Source organism: Lutzomyia longipalpis, chromosome 1, assembly GCF_024334085.1.
Source record: "Lutzomyia longipalpis isolate SR_M1_2022 chromosome 1, ASM2433408v1".
Classification (NCBI taxonomy): Eukaryota; Metazoa; Arthropoda; class Insecta; order Diptera; family Psychodidae; genus Lutzomyia; species Lutzomyia longipalpis.
This window is the reverse complement of record NC_074707.1, coordinates 42,302,646-42,321,737: the sequence shown is the minus strand read 5'-3', so window position 1 is coordinate 42,321,737 and position 19,092 is coordinate 42,302,646. Positions and strand designations below refer to the sequence as shown.

Genomic DNA, 19,092 nt, shown 5'->3' with positions numbered 1-19,092 from the left:
TGCAAAATGAAGGAAATCTACTTTTGTGGCCAAAAGCTCTTGCTTAATTGTTGTTTTTCTTTCTATATGTAGAAAAACAATTAATGCTAGAAACCCGGAGAAACGGTGATGCCAACTAATTTAAGTAATTAACCAACTAATTTATAATGGAGCAAGCCGAGCTATAGTTAATAAGACAAACGCGCTGTTTTAATACTTCTAAACACTTTTCTCCTTCTTAATCTTTCGTAATAACTCTCACACTAACTGAAGCACATAATGGGTGCAATCTTGTGGCAAGAACATGCAGAATTTGCTAGAAAACGATCTAATTAAAAATATTCATTAACACTGAGCGCGTTTATTGAACTTTATCTTGAATCTTTTGTAAAAAAAAAACTAATAGCTTTCAACTCTGACCAAGGAAGCTTTATTGTATTAATCGGATTAATCGTGAATCTCTTATCGATTTAAAAGCTTAAATGAATGTAGAAGTTTTGCTTACGTTCTCGCGAAACTCATCAAAAACTTTGCTAGAATAACGCAAAGTGGGGGACAGAGTAGTGGACTTTGTGGTGGATTCTCACCTGAAGTAGTCAAGCGCCAACGAGTTTTTGCCAACCGGCATTAGTGCAAATTTACACACCAAATTCTCTTTACATTTTTTTTTTTTTCCCTCGTAAATGGCCAAAAGTCCATTTTGAATATCTCCTTCTCACATAAAAAATTCCTCATTTTCGTGTACGACGACTTTTTAGGAGCAAAAACGTGAATCTTTGCCCTGTGTGACATTACCTGTGGAGTTGAAGGGGAAGCGCGTCTATTTGATGTACAAATAACAAGCGAGAGAGAGAGAGATGTGGAAATGCCAAAAGTCTCCCAAAAAGCACTATTGAAGCTTCTTTTGTCGCATCGGAGCACAAGAAGCGTTTGTATTCATGCGCAAAATTGAGGTCAAGTTGAGGTGATAACATGCTGGTCAGGCAGAAAATCCTTTCAAAATCCACTTATCATCAATTTCTTAGAGCTCCTTGTGTGCTCGTTGTCACCCCTTCACGAAAAAAGCAATAACTTTATTAGCATTGATCTCTTTTTCTTCCACTTTACCCACACCGTGTGCTGGCAAATTAATCTTTCTCCTTCAATATGTACGCACGAGATGTTGGAGGTGAAAGTGGCGAACTTTTTGTGTCTCTGCATCATCATCTGTAACACTCTGGCCCCATCGTGTATTCACATATAGTTGAGATAGAGATTATGTACATAAATTTTATGATTGGTCCACCTCCTTCATGATTGTACCTCCTGCTATGCTTCCTGCAAGGAGTTTCTTCTTTCGATCTAGTCAGAGTTCATAAAGATGCAAGCTTATTAGGAGAATCCCCAGTTCGGTTTAGACACTCTTGGTGAATAGACACGAATAGCGCATAGAGCTCCATTTTGTCGAGAGCAGTTTTTTTTTTTCTCAGAGTTTATTGAGAGTATTGAATTTTTTTTTGCGCCAATTTCTTATTGATTGAATTTCTTATAAGTGAGTTGAAGTGATGAGTGCCCATTCAGGGGGGCCTGGCCCTCCTGCAGAAACTTTTAATTTGTACAACACCTTGCATCGTGGGCAAATGCCCACACTTGAAGAATCTACAAAACGCAATTACAAGGCCCTTCGCAATGCATTCTTTACTCATCCATCGGATAGTGAAAAATACTTCATTATCAGTGGGGAAAGTCTCAAGGAGATGGATATTTTTGATATCCAACAAGGACTACAGGATATTTCAAAGGATAAATTTAAGACAGCCATGCGACTCCAAAGTGGGGATATTCTAGTACAGACGAAAGATATACACCAAATCAATGCACTCAAGGCCACCAAAATTTTTGGAAAGGAGAAGAAACCGGTTTCTATATCGGAGAACGGTGTATTGAACCAGTCCCAGGCAATCATCAGATGCAAAGAGTTGACGCGTGTAAAAGAGGAGAGAATTATTGCACAGATGGGAGAGCAAAATGTGATTGGAGTACAGAAGATTAAACGGAAAGATAATGGACAATGGATCAACACTGCAACACACATTTTGACCTTCAGCACTCCAACATGCCCTGCTGAAGTAAATGTTGGATATTTGACTGTAAAGACCGAGATCTACATTCCATCACCATTCAGATGCGTTATATGCCAGAAGCTGGGGCACACCAAGAAGAGATGCAACTCAAAGAAGAATCGTCCGAAGTGTGGAATTTGTGCTCAAGATTCACATGAGCCGGATTTCATCTACCCATGCAACCTGCCCAAATGTGTGAATTGTTTTGGTGCCCACCCAAGCCACAGCAAAGCCTGCCCAAAATACATCGAGGAGAGGGAAGTTAATGCAATCCGCGTCACCCTAAGGATCCCATACAATTTGGCGAGAGAGGAGTTGAAGAGGAGGAAGGGAGTTCCCAACCCCATCCTAAATTCCTATCCTAATTCCGTTCCTTCTAAATCCATCTCTTATGCTCAAACAGTATCAAAATCTGAAGGTACAAGCACCGTTAGCACCGATTCATTAAGTAAAGTAAGTAAAGTAGTTTATTCTGCAACTAAAACACCTCATGTAAACCGATCTCAGGTACAGTCACGAGCTGCAAATTCACTATTAAAAGCTCCTAAAGCATCTAAAGTTACAAACAAATCATACCGAAGGGCAATTAATGCTGCTCAAATTAATAATACTGTTCATGATGACACCAATGTCTCATACACAGTACTTGCTTCCCCAAATTATTCAAAAATTCGCACACCAAATTCCACCAATGCTCAATGCAAAGAAATTAGTCAAAATTCTCCTGAAATTAGTCAGAATAAAATCCAATTCACCCAAGATTCATCGCAGGCTATGTCTGTTGAGGTTGATGAAGATCAACCTGTTCCCTTCCCTCCCCCTGATCCTCCTCCTTCTCCTCCCCTATCCTTCCATTCCTATTCCCCCTCTCCTTGTTCCTCCACTGGAGGTTCTGATCGTCCCAAAAATTCAAGATTCTCTGATGAAGATGACCAAATGTTAAGTGACGATGATGACGTCTAACAATAATAATTCAGAAAATCTCAATGAAATTGATTTAAATTCTTTTGACGATAATTTTATTTCACCTCAATTTCAAAATAATGTAAATAATAATCTTTTATGTACAAATCCTTCTTTTGTACAGTGGAATTGCCATGGCTTCTGGCCCAGAAAACCAGACATTGAATTGTTAATTAATGAAAAGCAACCAGTTGCTCTTTGTCTTCAAGAAACTCATATTAAATTTAATCACAAAAATATTAATGGCCCAACTATTAGTGGGTATAATGCTGTTCATCAAAATCTTTCAGATAATCCCACAATGAGTGGCGGAGTCTCAATTTTTATACAAAATGGGTGGTCTTTTGATCCTATTGATTTGAACACAAATTTAGAAGCCATTGCTATTAGACTGCAATGGCACTTCCCCATTACAATTGTTTCTATTTATATTAATCCCGGAATTCCAGTTGAAGAATTAGAAATAGTTAATTTGATTAGACAGTTGCCCACTCCTTTTATTATCATGGGAGATATCAATGCTAGCAATCCGTATTGGGGTAGTAACAAGCTTGATCGTCGTGGAAAAATAATTGAAAAAATTGTTAATTCTGAAAATTTAATAATTCTGAATAATGGATCTAACACTAATTTGTCTGTTGCCCACGGAACTTTTAATGCTATTGATCTTACAATAGCTGATCCTCAAACCGCGTCTCGGTTTGTTTGGACTGTTGATAATGATTTAAGAGGTAGTGATCACTTTCCTATTTATCTCACTGATATCTCTTTTTCATATAAAGAGGTCTCATCTCAGTGCAGGTGGATTGAATCGGGGGCAGATTGGGATAAATTTTCAGAATTAATGCCAAGATGTTTTGCTTATAATTGTAATTTTCCTTTGATCTCGTACAATGAGGTAAAGGAGTGTATAATTTCTACTGCTAATTCATCAATTCCAAAAACTAAAGGTGGCAAGCAATTCAGAAGAGTTCCATGGTGGACACCTGAGATAAAACTATTAATTAGAGAGAGAAAAAGAAGTCTTAAAAAATTTAAAAAATATCCAACAGCTGAGAACAAGGAAGCATATCTTTCTATTGTTCAAAGGACTCGGGATAAAATTAATGAAGCAAAAACTAATTCATGGAATAGTTTTACCAATACCATTGATTCAAACACCCCACCAAGTGAAATGTGGAGAAAAATTAACGCAATTAGAGGAATTTCAAGTCCAAAAATTAGATATGTCAATTGTGATCAAGGAAGTTCTACTGATTCAAAAGAAATTGCCAATATTTTGGGTAAAAAATTTGCTTTCCCTTCTTCTAATATCTCTCTAAGTAATAGTGAAGTTGATTTTAAGAATAAACTTCTGAATGATTGCCCTGAAACTACAATATCTCTGCCATTTTCTGCTGAAATTAATAACTTTTTCTCTTTTCAAGAACTTAAAGTTTCTCTTTCAAAAAGTAAAGGAAAGTCATATGGCCCTAATTTAATTACTTATTCTATGCTAAAAAATTTACCTCAAGAAGTTCATTTATTTTTGTTAAAATTGTTTAATGATATGTGGGAAAAATCTATTTTTCCTGAAGATTGGAAAGATTCAATCATTGTACCTATTCCTAAAAACTCCCCTAATGGACCACAAGATTATAGACCCATAACTCTTACAAATTGTGATCTTAAGATTTTTGAGCGAATGGTTAATGCTCGACTTGTCTGGTTTCTGGATTATAACAATCTTCTTTCAAATAATCAAATAGGTTTTCGTAAAGGAAGATCTACTTATATGTCAGTTGCTAAACTTACTGGGGACGTCTTTGAGTCCTTCCAAAAGAGATCTCATACCTCCGCGATTTTCTTTGATATTGAAAAGGCCTATGACAGAGTATGGAGTGAAGTAATCATTAATCAACTAATTGAGTGGGGTCTAACTGGGTATATTCTAGAATTTATCAAATTCTATTTAAAACCCAGGAAATCAAGAGTACGGGTTAATAATGAACTATCAGATGAAAATACTTTTGAAAATGGAGTCCCCCAAGGGGGTGTCCTATCAGTTACTTTGTTTCTTATATCAATAAATAAAATTTTTTCCCTATTTCCAGTTGATGGTCCTAATAAAATTCTTGTTTACGCAGATGATATTGTAGTTTACAATAGTAATCCTAAAGATGATGTCAGATGTATTGAACTGCAGACTTGCATTAATGAATTGAGTAAATGGGCAGCTGTTAATGGTTTTCGATTTTCTTCAAAAAAAACTAAAGCTCTTCACTTTTGTAGAAAAAATGTAAGATGTACCCCACTTACATTCTCTCTTAATGGCACAGTACTGGAAAACGTTAAAGAATATAAATTTTTGGGAGTACATCTTGACTTTAAACTAAAATTTAACACTCATATTAAGAATCTTAAAATTGCTTGTAACAAAAGAATAAATATTATTAAATGCCTATCTGGTCTAAGTTGGGGATCGCATAGAGACTCACTTAGAACCATTCATCATGCTCTTGTACTTTCAAAACTATTTTATTGTAGTGAAATTTATTTTCCAGCTGCTAATAAATCTTTGTTAGACACTTTGAGCAGTGTTTACAATGCAGGGTACCGGCTTAGCTCTGGGGCTTTCCGGACATCCCGTGTTGAGTGCCTTCTTGCTGAATCTGGAGTTCCTTCCATGAAACTAGCAATAGAATTTCAATGTGCTAAGTCTGCAGTTCGACTCCTTTCAAACTCGTCTGCCCCCGGTTTTGAAAATTTGCGATGTTGGGAAAATAGGAAAGATGTAACTAGTTTCTACTCCTTTAGTGGCAACCTAATTCAAAATATGATTTCAGAAATTAATATTGAAATACGCTCTCCATCATTACAACCTTCTTGGTTGCTTAATGATGACTATATTAATACTTATATGACCACAGTTAATTATAAAGAAAGAACAACTCCTGAAATAATTAATATATTTGATAATATTGTTAATAGCATTCACACTGATTCTTGTGTGATCTATTGTGATGGATCAGGCAAAGACGATTTAAAAAGCTTCGCTATAACCACTGAAGATAATCTTATTTTCAGTTGTAGATGTCATCCCCAAACTACTGTTTTTGAGCTTGAAGCAATGGCAATTAAAAAATCCCTTGAGTTCATTCAAGATACAAGAAGAAATAATAGTTCTGAATTAATTAAATGGATTGTAGCTTCTGATAGTCTGAGTACTATCGAAGGTGTTAAAAATATTAAAAATGATTCTCCTATTATTAATAACATAAGATCTATTTTGATTAAATTGAAAGGTACGGCATGTCTTCTTTGGGTCCCAGGACACAAAGGGATTCCTGGGAATACAAAAGCAGATTTTGAAGCTAAGAAAGCTCTTGAATTACCTATGCCTACCTGTAATGATCTCACACTCAAAAGTACTCTTAATTTAATTAAAAATAAATTTAAAACAAAAAATTTGAATTGGTTTAAGACTGAGGTACCTGGTCTGATGAATAAAATTAGTTCATCACTTTCCCGACCTAAAATCCCTAGCTCTCTTTCCCGAAAAGAGTGTACCATCATATCCCGCATACGTATAGGTCACTCTAGACTCACTCAATCCTATAAAATGACTAAATCACCTCGTCCCATTTGTACCTTTTGCAATATTAAAAATGAATTTCTTACCATTGAGCATATTATTCTACATTGTAAAGTTCTAAATAATATAAGAAATAAAATTTTTGGAAAGAAATCAGCTCTTGAGCTACTTGACTTCTCTGAGGTCGGGTCTAGAAAAATTCTTGAATTTTTGTCAGAAATTAAAATTATTAATGAAATTTAATGTAAATTAGTTTTTTTTTTTAAATTATACGGTGCGAAATTGTAAAAAAAGTACCTGAATAAAATAAATCTAATAAAATCTAATAATAGGAGAATCCCCCACAGGCGCCTCTCGCAGTAGTGTCGTGAATGGAGGAAAAGGAACATTAAACCGGTCAGTTGAACTTTAAAAAGGCAACTTGAAATCAGTTCCCGTGTCTTGCTCGCTTTAAAAACACTAATTCAATTAAATCAATGATAAGCTCAAATGAAGGCAATTCTGGGATTTCCCCACAATAACACCCGCCACAGTGTACACTGTGCGTGTTGATTTTAATATTGACGACACCATTCACATTACAATAGAAATTTGTTTACACATCTTCCTCCCCGTACTCCTCACCTCGTGCATGGTAGTCAAAAATTTCACAGAACTTAATCAAAAGCGTGTGTTTTGATATCGCTGCTGGGTGGAATGATTTGAACAAGTCAATATTGACTCTCTCTCACCATTTTAATCAAGATTAAGCCGGAACTCACGACAAATTCTCAAGAAAGCAAATTGATAAAAATATTCCCCAAGAGATCATTCATCTCCATCATTGCGCGTCTTCTCGGTAAAGTCGTAGATTCAGATGAATCGTGAGTTTTGTAATTGAGAAAGGTTCTTTATTCCAGGTGTCGGTACAAAGGTGCCCCTTCAGAGAACAATTTCCCGGGAATTGTGGCTAATATAGCTCACATTGTGAGTCATTATAGGTTTGCTGAAAATTCGTCAGGCCAGGATGAACAATTTTTGCAAAAATTTGCATATCAAAACGAACGCTATTTGGCTTTGTCGTGCGCTTTAGTTTTAACACAAGTTTTTTTTTACGCCAAAATGCATTGTTTAGAGACATGATTAATCATTTGGCGTTTTAGTGACTGGAGGATTACAGACTTTTTGGATTTTTTATAGTTTTTTTTTAATAAGAAATACGAATCTTCGCGCTCTTTATTTATCACATAATTTTCAAGCTAAGAATTAATTTTAATTCAACTTTATTCTCCAGATTTATGCCCAAAGTGCCCAAAATATCTGCAAGATGAACTTTGCTATTTAAGACGTAACAAACATACAATCTACAAATGAGCTTTTCCTGTTTTCATCTGGAAATTGCGAATTAGCGCAAAATCGGCAAAAGCCGCACGGAAGCTTAAATTGATCCAATACATAAAAAATCATTAAATCAACATAACGTCTTGTTTGTCACTTATTTTGAATATTTTCAATCAAAACTTTGGCTTGACTCATACAAGTGACATATTTGCGTTCCGGTCCCTTTGGATAAACAATGTTGATGATTTTATTAACATAAATTACATCTATAATGCATTGGACTCTCAGAGACTGTTTAACGTAATAATGTGTTTATTCTTCCGGTTTGCAAATTAGAAAATTGAGATATCAATTTATTCGTTATTTGATACAAAACAAGCTCATATGTTACAATTTTGTTTATAAAAGTTGCATTCGTTTATCATAAAATTGAATAGAAATATGTAGGGAAAAGCTTTGTGAGCGTTTAACGCGCTTTTGTATAATTGAGGGCTTAAAGCTTCAAAATAATTTTTAAAAAATGATTTTTTGCTATATATTAAAAAATCTTAAATCTCCTTAGGGAGGGGTGGGAGTAATAAAAAAAAATCTTAAGCAACAATCGCTAAAATACTGATGAAATAAGCCTTAACGATTAAACGAATCATAATCGGGAGCTTTTAACATTTATTGAGCTTTTACTATTCCTGTACAGAGCTGCTGGATTTACTTTCCCCAAAATTACAAAACTTAATAAATTTTCCCTTTTTTTTTTGTTTAATTTCATTTATGATAATAATAACAGATTCGTAAAGAAAAGCTTACCCATTTACGCTAATTTATCTGAAAAAGCTTTGCTAAAATGTTTACCTATTTCAATACAGTATATAAAAAGCTTTGCTCTTCGAAATCTTCGAATCAAACTCTAACTAGAATTTGGAAAAAAAATAGTTGTTTAAAAATTTTAAAAAAAATCTTGCATCATTTTGATAAAAGCTCTCTCGTGCAGGAAATTTATGTATGGGAAAAGCCCACGGATTTAAACTTCATTGAAAAGAATAAATCTCTTGGCGCAGTCTCTTTGATCTCTTTTCAGGTTTAACAAGAGACCTTTTTTTATTCCTCATCCAAAACAGGTGACTTTTATTCGTTTCGGAAGGAAATGTATGCTCGCGCGATGCGAGGGAGAGAGACAAACCGCCGTGTTTTGCAGCTTCAAGGATATCCGGATTTATGTTGGTTGCTTTACACGAGAAAAAAAAAAGATTTGCTTGCCAAAAGAAGTGCTCACGAGATTCTGTGTTATTTCTGCAAAATATTCCACAATGGCAACAAGATGGGATGGCAGTGATTGCACATACAGACAATTTGCCCTCAAGATCATTACCCAGAGAAGAAGCTGCGGGGAGAAGCTTTTTGCACAGAAGGAGTTAAACTTTGATCATTTCTTTTGATGGTTTAACTGGAAGCTCAAAGTTGAGAGCAGAAAAAAGCGTGATTGATGAGATTAGAGACAATATTTGAGAGGTCTAATGCAAATTAATGGACAATTTCGTGAGATGATATTTTGTCTGTCTTCTTGCCTTTTTTGACTCATCACACTCCACGTTTCTTTGAGGTTCGATGTTGTGAAGCTGCGGATTTTATGTAACAACCCACAACGGCATTTTCTAGTTTAAAACTTCCGGACAAAGTCCACCATCGACCTGACGTAGCATTAGATCACAATTTTGAGGGGGATTTTCTTGCAAATAACCTGCCCAGGGGAGTCAAAGTTCCTCCTGCCAGATCAATCATCGTCCAAAGTTTTTTATCTCATACCCATTGATGATCTATTGAATATTTTTTTCCCTCCACAACACAAGTTCTGCCGAATCGCCAGCGAAGACTCCATAGTACAGCTTCTTTGTCGTGGGGACGCGGTGTTTGAAAAAATTTTCCATGCTCATTTTGCGATTATAAGATGTTTCCTTTTGATCGTGCAAATTGTTCGACCTTTAAATGCTGCTTTTTTGTCAGCTTATCATGTGTGTGTTTGAGTGTTTAAAAAGCAGACCGATCAGTCCTCAAAAGCCTCAAAAACAGTGAGAAAGATCATTTAATATTTTCATGAAGAAATTAACTTTTTTGCTCATTAGAAAAATAAATAAAACTATGCGGAAAAATGTTTGAGTATTTACTTAATTTTTGCAAAGATTTCTTTTTTGTCCAAACAAAATTATTAATTCTCATACAAAAAACAGGTATGCGAATGAGTGGAATAATTTTCATTTTTTTGCCAGTATAATAAAAATGTTTTCAGCTGCGCCATGTCTCTGGGAGATTTTTCAAGAATCTTTTTTTTATAAGCTGAAAAGAATGTCTTGAAGAGAATGCAATAAATTAATGGGATTTCCCAGCTGTAGATTAAAAACGAAAAAAAGCAATCAGAATTGAGCCATTAACGCATTTTGCAAGGACTAGGAAATTATTTAAAAGCTTCGAGCTTGTTTGAGATTAATCTTCATTAACCTATTAAATGCTAACCCTTAATATTCTCTGTAAAAAATTGAATATTGAAATATAAAAGAAAAATTTTATTATGAATTTCTATTAATTTCAAATTTTTGTTCAATCATAGAGTGAAAGAAAATTATCCTGAAAGTTCTATCAGATCTTTTCAAGAAAATCCGGGAAGGGAGATTTTATTTCCGGGAGTTGACTGATCTGAAAAATTATTTTGAACTAGTTTTAGGATCTAGAAGACAAACTTTTTATGAAAATTAAAAAAAAGTAAAATGATAAAAAAGTAATATAAAATATGAAAATCCACTTTATTGGTCCCGGTCTCCCCTATTTTCCAATACAATTTTTGCATCTCACACTTCCAATATTTATGTAGTATATTGCATCTCTTTCCCCCTTGGCGAATAAACGAATATTCCAAGTTTGAATTTGAAAAGCTCACTGGATTCGCCCTAGAGTGAGTGCGATGCAAAATACACTTGTGCGCTAGAAGAAGTGAGAGGCAAACAAAATTATCTCTTTCTCCCTCTCGCACACAGAAGCGAATTAAAGAAGATTTTCCATGATAGGTCCCGCTGGGGTAAATGAAATGTCAATTCGGGAATGAATAAAAATTCATTATTTTGTTATCTTTAATGAAAGTAAAAGCTCCTTGAACTTGAACGAGCGCGCTCTTATCTGTGAGTGAATTCTATTGTGAAATTGTCTCGCGTGCTCAAACGCGCCTGTACGAGGAAAAAGTCTCTGGTGATCAGTGTGACGATGGCAACTCTTCCGCCCCGGAAAAATCCAACCCCCACGAAAATATCCAAACAGCACCTTTCTCCCCTACAGACCCTTCTGCAGATGGGCTTCCCGAAGCACAGAGCGTAAGCACATCCCTCACTCTTGGAGTTCAACATGTTAAAAAAAAATTGATTGTTTTGTGATCATTGCAGGGAAAAAGCTCTGGCCGCTACTGGGAACCGGGATGTTCAGCTGGCTTCGGATTGGCTCCTGACGCATGTTAATGATCCCTCACTGGATGAGTGCTCCCCGCGTGAATACATCCTCTACGCCTGCCCCACAGGACGTTTTCTCGAGCAAATCCACAATTTCTGGGCCAAGTCAAAAGAACTCTGTGGCTGGAATGGGGCTCACAACTTTACGCCCCACATCACTCTCGTCTCATTCTTCAAGGTAAATTATTTTTTTTATTCTTTTCAACTTCTAGGAGGCTTTTATGTGCTTCTCAAGAATTCTTAAGCTTTTTTGAGAATTTTTTTTATGATTCCTAATTTCCCGGATCAAGAGTCCACTCCAAATTATGAGAAAGCTAATATTGACAATGATTTCGCGGTTTTTGAGGCACCCAAAAAAGATTAAACGAAAAGTGATAAGAGCATGAGAAAGTGCTATTGATTTGTTACCAATGTAGGCCTATTTTATCAAAAAATCACAGAGGTTAATCATTTTGCTGAAAAAGATCCTCAAAATGTGTTAATTTTTTTTATATTATTCCTTTGATTAAAAAAAAAACGATCCTATAATTTTTTTTCTTTAAGAATTTGACTTTAAGATCATTTAATAGAACCTTCTTAAATTCCTTTCTAAATCTAGAAGATCTCTTTAATATATATTTATGAATATTGCAAAAAGTTTTTAAATTTAATTAAATTTAAAATTCTTTTAAAAAAAAATTCATGATATTCAGATTCAACTAAAATTTTATTACTTTGTTTTCCGGTTTTAAAAAAAAAACTTTTATAGCTACATTTTGTTGCCCAATGCAGAAAATAATTTTATTTCCTACATACAGTTCACGTACGAGGTGAATGTCTTTGAAGTCTTTGAAGTCACCTTTAAAGCCTTTTTATTTGCTAAGAAATAATAATTAAAAGATAAAATTTTAATACGATTCTAGCTTTAAGAAAACCGAAATGATCATTTCTATAAAAACATTAATTAATTTGATTTCTTTGGAAAGATCATTAGAATTTAAGGAAAATTCTTCATTGCCGCTTTTCTTATATTTTTTTGTGTTAGAAGCTCTGAGTACGTCTTGGTCCTTGAAGGGTTAAAAAAAACTTAAAAATACCTAAATAAAAAAAATTCTCCACAAAACAAATTAATTTAAATAAATTAATTAAAAACTTGACCTGAATTCCAAATTAGGCCCCAGATGAGTGTGCCCCTCAGCTCTCACGTGCCCTGAAGCAGGTGGTTGAGCAGACGGCTGTTAATTTGGATCGTCCGTTGAAGCTGGAGCAGTATACGAGTCACAATTTTATGGGATTCTTTGTTGTCGAAGAGGATGCCAACTACCTCAATCGTCTGGCACTGCAGTACGTCAAGGAAGTCTCAAATTCAAGTGAGTTGTACACCTTCGTCCCCGTCCCTCATCAATCTTTGGCCACAATTCGCGACTGTCTGTCCGCGATAGATGATAACGCATTAATTTCTCTTTGTGTGTGCCTCCCTGGACAAATGTGCGATAACGCTGAAACTGCTTTACCCAGTTATCAGCGACACGTACGAGCAACTGGACGCGCTGGTGGCGTGCTTCCCGTGGTGTGGCGGTGTCACATCCGGGGCACGATGCATCCCGCGCAGCAGTCGATGTAAGCTCATTGACCCCGAGCGTGGATGTTTTCTTAATTTTTTCATATTTTTTTTTGTTTTCTTGGAGGGATTTTCTTCATTTCTAATTTTTTTTCTTTCAAATATCCTTTTTAGCCATTTCCCTCGAACCACACGTTAAATCGCTACACCTCACTCTTGCTTATCAATTCCCCGAGGCACAGTATGGTACGTTAAAATCCCTCGTTGACAATCTGGATCCTTCATGTGCTTCCGCATGGGAGCTAAGACTCTACTCGAGAGATGCAAGGCTCGCCACGAAGCAGGTAAAGCAGCCTTTTTAGCAAATTCTTCTTTCTATTCTTCTTACTTAAATGTTAATTTTCAGGTGCACAAGATTCTGTATCCGCACACTCCACGTGAGCCAGATGAACTTGAGCTCATGATTGGGGATTACATCTATCTCAGCAGTGATGCCCTGCAGAATACTCAAGATGGCTGGGTGGAGGGAATTTCCTGGCTCACCGGGATGAGTGGCTTCCTACCGGAAAACTACACCGTTCGTACGTCTGAATCCGACGCTTGGACCATGCATCGCACTGTTCAGCTCTGCAAGGCTATCTTGGCACCAGAAGAGGGAGATGCGGCCAATGGAAAGATGCCAGATCCCCAGGATAACATCTCCGAGAGTACTGCACCAATTGAGGATGTTTCCATGACGAAGGAAGATTCTGTGCCGGATTTCTATGGTGCTGAAATGGCCAAGACATTCCAGCAGATGATCAATAGCACCGGGAATGCGTCCATTTTGTCCGAAGCTGTGGACAAGAGTGCCAAATCTGTGACACCTGAAGTATCTGGACGAGGTCGTAGGATATTTGTGATGCGCCACGGTGAACGGGTGGATTTTACTTTCGGCTCGTGGATCCCGTATTGTTTTGATGAATTTGGCAATTATACCCGGAAAGATCTCAATATGCCCAAAACACTGCCACGGAGGAAGAATGTTATCCTCGGGTGGCAGAAGGATTCGCCGCTCACGAATGTTGGGGTCTACCAGGCAAATTTAATTGGGGAAGGACTCCGTGAAGCTGGAGTTAACTTCTCTCACGTCTATTCCTCGCCATCCTTTCGATGTGTCCAAACGGCAACGGGTGTGCTCACAGGGATGAACATCAAGGTGAGTTTTAAGGATTTTTTTTTAAATAAAAAAGATTTTTTAATGAATATTTTGGGAATTTTCTTTTAGGATACAATGCCAATAAACTTGGAACCAGGATTCTTCGAATGGCTTGCCTGGCATGCTCATTCAGGGGAGAATGTCGTTGAATGGTGCTCAAAGCAGGAGCTAACAGATACCGGCTTCAACATTGCCATGGATTATCAGCCGTGTATCCCAGTTGATCAGCTGCACAACCACTACAGTGAATCCTTGGAGCAATTCTACGATCGCAACAACACCATCACCCGGGAGATCATCAAAAAGACAACAGGAGACATTCTAATTGTTGGCCACGCCATCACCCTGGATGCCTGCACAAGAGATCTCTGCGCCAAACCTCCGCGCCAGTCATCAGAGCTCAATAAACTCATGCAAAAGGTAACCTACTGCAGCCTCGTTGCAGCTGAACAGGTAGGTGAGAATGAATGGCGCATCGGAGAGCCTCCATGCTACCCAGTAACTCACACCAACAACCAGCGCTTCGATTGGAAGATTCTCTCGGGATAATTTGATCCCGTACATGCATTCCCACACAGCACACGTCTCGAAAGATTAACAAACTTCCTATATAAAGAAAAAATTAAAACGTTTAAGGAAAACTCACTGAAAGTGGATGGTTCAATTAACAAATGGCGAAAGTTAAAAAAAAGCAATTTCCAATTTTTCAAAAAGAAAGTTAGCAGCGAAAGTCTTCTAGTCATTTTTTTTCAATAATGCATGCATTTTTTTTACAATAGTTTCATTTTCAAAAATTTCATTTTTTGAAAGAATAAAATAATTCCTGTTTCGTGTACTGCTAAATAGAATTCGACGTTAGATGTATCTCCATTAGATATTGGCCCTCTGTTGAGAAAATTTGAAAAAATATGTTTTTGTGTTTTTTTTTTTGGTATTTAGGGCCTGTATAATATAGAGATAAAGGGCCTTATTCAGCGATCAAGAAACCCTTGAAATTGGCTTGAAATCTTGAAATTTCAGTGCAAAATTCAAAGATTTCAAGGGTTTCTTGGTCGCTGAATTAGGCCCAAAATTATCTATATTCAAAGAAACATTTTATTAACCCTAGAACCTGGCCTTGAACACAGATTTGTCCATTGCAATATGCAGTACAAGAGGAAAACATTTTCTTTAATGATTTTGAGTGCATAAAAATAGCATAAATGCTTTATTTCCATAAAAGTCGAATTGTTTTTGTAAAAGGACGACTTTTAGAGTTTTTGGGCGAATTTTCAAGAATATCGATTAAGAATTGACTTGTCTAGATTAATTTTAAAATCAGACTGCGAGAATTTCTTATAATTCCTGGGCATATCTGGGTTAAAGCTAAAAATGATACAGATTGATTAAATAAAATGTTCTAAAAAATCATAAAATAGTAAATTTATTAATATTCTACTGAAAATTCTCAAATTAATTTAATTCCAATGAATACACTTACTCCCAGTCTCTTCTATGGTAAGAAAATCTACTAAAAATTAACAATTTCTCAATTCAACGTGAATTAAAAAAATAAATAAAATTCAAGGATTGAACCATCCATGTTAAAATTTGCCTCTCAATAATTATAAAACTTACGGTTCTTAAAACTAAAATAAAATATCGCCAATCCAGTATACGCTAAAGTGAATTTAAATGAAAGAAGAAAAAAACATTCAAAGAGTACAATAAACGTAACAATAATTTATGAAGCAAATTGAAAAAAAAAACATCACAGAATCGGTAAAAAAAATCTTTTAAAAAAACATAATTCTTAAGAATATTTAGTGGGGAATATATTTGCGCGGAATCTTTTATGAATTTATATTAATCTTTTAAAATAGAATGAAAAATATTCTTTTAAAGGAGATTTCTCTCAAGTTCGAGGCTTGACGTCCTCAACACGTGATTTATGCTAAAGTTACTCTCTTTTGTGAAAGAAAAAAAACAAACAATGTATGACTTCTTTTGAGCACCAATTTCTCTGGGAAGAAGCCGCTACGGCGACTCGTGATTTATTTTCTATAAATGTACACACACATATTAATTCCTTTTATGTCTCCTCAATGTGTTTAAGAAACACCCACAAATTGAATGTATAAAAAATGGATAATTGTATGATTATAGAAATGATAAAAATAAAGAAGAAAATGATGAAAAAAAAAGAGTTTTTGCATCACTTGTTGCTTCGGAACGCGCCTCTTTTGCTTACGCGTTTTATCTCTCGTGCTGAGCCACCCCCTTTTTCGGAAAAGCTCGTACGGTGGATTTCTCTGGGTGGGATGAGGGTGCGAGAGAGGAAAATCAATACTTGTCCTCTGCTCAGTCTCACAGATAATATTCTTTCCATTTGCCAATTTTTCACTTCACTTTCCGCATTTGGCTTTCCTCTCATTTCTTTGCACCTGGAAAAGCAAAAGGATTTTCCGTGGTGGGTGTGAGGTGTGTGATCATTGTGGAGTTTCTTGTGGAAATTAGGGCTGGTTGTTGCTAAATCTATGCAGAAAAGTATGAGAGTGTGTTGGGAAAAGATGGTGCATCACTGAAAGTCGCGGTGAGAACACTCCCTTTAATAATTTTCCGATCATTTTTCCGTTTTTTTATTCGAACAAAGAAAAATGAAGGAAAATTAATTTTTTTTCGTAGCTACAGGAAATGCCAGGAGGAATTTTTGTCAAATGCAGAATGAAGCGACAAAATGTGCGTACCCTTTCGCTCGTCGTGTGCACCTTCACGTACCTCCTGATTGGGGCGGCTGTCTTCGATGCCCTCGAATCCGAGACGGAGAGTAAGCGCTGGGAATTCCTACAGAGTGTTCGCAATAATTTCATGAAGAAGTACAACATCAGCCAGGAGGACTATCGCATGCTGGAGATTGTCATCATTGAGAATAAGCCCCACAAAGCTGGTCCACAGTGGAAATTTGCTGGAGCTTTCTACTTTGCCACTGTTGTGCTGGCTATGATTGGGTACGGTCACTCCACACCTGTGACCATTGGGGGGAAAGCCTTCTGCATGGGCTATGCCATGGTTGGTATCCCCCTGGGCCTGGTTATGTTCCAGAGCATTGGTTAGTCTGATTCTTTCCACGACCCTCACTGTACCCAAAAGCACAATTTAAAAAAAATCCTCTTTGCAGGTGAACGTCTCAATAAATTCGCATCCGTGGTTATTCGACGCTTCAAGCGGTATTTGAGGTGCAAGGAAACCGAAGCAACAGAAATGAATCTCATGATGGCCACGGGATTCCTCTCGTCCATCATCATCACAACTGGGGCAGCTGTGTTCAGTCGCTACGAGGGTTGGAGCTACTTCGAGAGCTTCTACTACTGCTTCATCACACTCACAACCATCGGCTTCGGGGACTACGTGGCACTTCAGAATGACTCAGCACTCATCAATAAGCCCGGCTACGTTGCCCTAAGTCTCGTCTTCATCCTCTTCGGACTTGCCGTTGTGGCAGCCAGCATAAATCTCCTCGTTCTGCGCTTCATGACAATGAACGCGGAGGATATTCGTCGAGAGGAGGCAGAAGCTCAAATCGCAGCTGGGCACACCTTCGCGTATCAGAGTGATGTGAATTTGAGCGAGAAGTGGCCACCTGGGCAGCCCAACTACTGCAATCCTCCGGAGATTGATGATCAAATGTCCGTGTGCTCGTGCACCTGCCTCGGTGGCACAGGATGCATCAATCACGAACTTCTCCTCGATCCAGGTTACCATCCCACAGACATCATCACCAGCTCTCTCAGCTTGGAGAGGGCTTCCGTGTGAAAGCTCCCAAAAGGCAAGTCCTCAAAAAAATCCTTTTTAAAACCTTTAAAAATAAATCTATTTTGAGGTGCAATTCCGGGAAAATTCAATTACAATTAAATGTTGAAAAATATTTAGATGAGATTTTTAGAAGGAAAAAATAAATATTTAGCTTGTGCGTTGTCGAGGGGCCAAATGTAAATATAATGCCAATGTTTGTTAGGAAGGAGATTTTATAATAATAATAATAATAATAATAATAATAAGTTTATTTCGTTTTTTTATTTGATAGGTGTTAGGATTTGTGGGGGATTTATCAAACTAAAAGACTTGGATGAATTGAATATGTAGGTATGTAGGTACTTAGAGAAAATCGTTCTTTGAGAAATATTTAGATCAAGAAAAACAATTTAAAAACTTTACTTGTTCCGAAAAAAAATCCTTTTTACAATACTTTTGAAATTTAATTATACCAAACTCACGTAAAAATGTAAGAGAACACGTGGGCAAAATAATTTTCAATTATTTCTCTAATGATTAAATTGAAAAGAATTATAATATACGTGTTCTTTTACATTTTTACGTGAGTTCACAAAACATCGAAAAGGGAAATTGAACAATTGACGACTATTGAAAGTTATTGAAATTTTTCCAATCGGTGAGAAATCAGACCAAAATAATGAAAACAGCATAATTAGGGCTTATTGCTAAAACGGTCTCACAGCCCATGAATGGAAAAAAATCGAAAAATAAAGATAATTTAATATATTTACTGGAAATATGGGAATCTAATCAATAAAATGAGCTGAGCAATGTTTCACGGATTAGAAAGAATTTGTGTCAAAGATTTTAAACAATATGGGTTAGACAAAATGGTGAGAATTCGAATAATTTACTTCCCAAAGAACAGCATGAAAAAATCATAATCAGGCGGCATAATGGAATTTTACTTTCATTATTATTATTATCAAATGAAATCACAGTGGTCAATTTTGTTTTTTCTTAATAATTTTTACCTTTAAATTTTCATTTTGTTGGCTCAAGAGCACTCGCAATTGATTGCAAAGAACGTAAAAATACAACAAATAGTAAAAAATGTTACAAGTTTTTTGCGGTTTAAAATTCCATGTGATTTACATACAAAAAATAACATTTACAAG

General features: G+C 36.2%; 3 protein-coding genes across 5 annotated transcripts; all 3 read left to right on the top strand.

Annotated features, from left to right (window-relative positions):
• Positions 1–1,598: 1,598 nt before the first annotated feature.
• LOC129791920 (uncharacterized) lies at positions 1,599–3,505 on the top strand. Its single transcript, XM_055830607.1, has 2 exons — positions 1,599–2,534; positions 3,494–3,505. The coding sequence occupies exons 1-2, from the start codon at positions 1,599–1,601 to the stop codon at positions 3,503–3,505; spliced, it is 948 nt and encodes a 315-aa protein (XP_055686582.1).
• Positions 3,506–10,966: 7,461 nt separating this feature from the next.
• On the top strand, positions 10,967–16,344 carry LOC129787416 (ecdysteroid-phosphate phosphatase). Of its 2 annotated transcripts, XM_055822982.1 has the most exons (7): positions 10,992–11,291; positions 11,361–11,601; positions 12,577–12,772; positions 12,921–13,022; positions 13,138–13,307; positions 13,370–14,161; positions 14,231–16,344. In XM_055822982.1, exons 1-7 carry the CDS (start codon positions 11,185–11,187, stop codon positions 14,708–14,710), a joined length of 2,088 nt encoding a protein of 695 aa, XP_055678957.1. In that variant the 5' UTR covers positions 10,992–11,184; the 3' UTR covers positions 14,711–16,344. The 2 variants fall into 2 exon arrangements, with proteins under 2 accessions (XP_055678958.1, XP_055678957.1); XM_055822983.1 differs by lacking the exon at positions 12,921–13,022 and having other exon boundaries at positions 10,967–11,291.
• A 119-nt stretch (positions 16,345–16,463) lies between these two features.
• LOC129787450 (two pore potassium channel protein sup-9) lies at positions 16,464–18,686 on the top strand. Of its 2 annotated transcripts, none has more exons than XM_055823030.1 (3): positions 16,464–16,733; positions 16,826–17,249; positions 17,319–18,686. In XM_055823030.1, exons 2-3 carry the CDS (start codon positions 16,835–16,837, stop codon positions 17,951–17,953), a joined length of 1,050 nt encoding a protein of 349 aa, XP_055679005.1. In that variant the 5' UTR covers positions 16,464–16,733; positions 16,826–16,834; the 3' UTR covers positions 17,954–18,686. The 2 variants fall into 2 exon arrangements, with proteins under 2 accessions (XP_055679005.1, XP_055679006.1); XM_055823031.1 differs by having other exon boundaries at positions 16,504–16,733; positions 16,832–17,249.
• Positions 18,687–19,092: the final 406 nt, after the last annotated feature.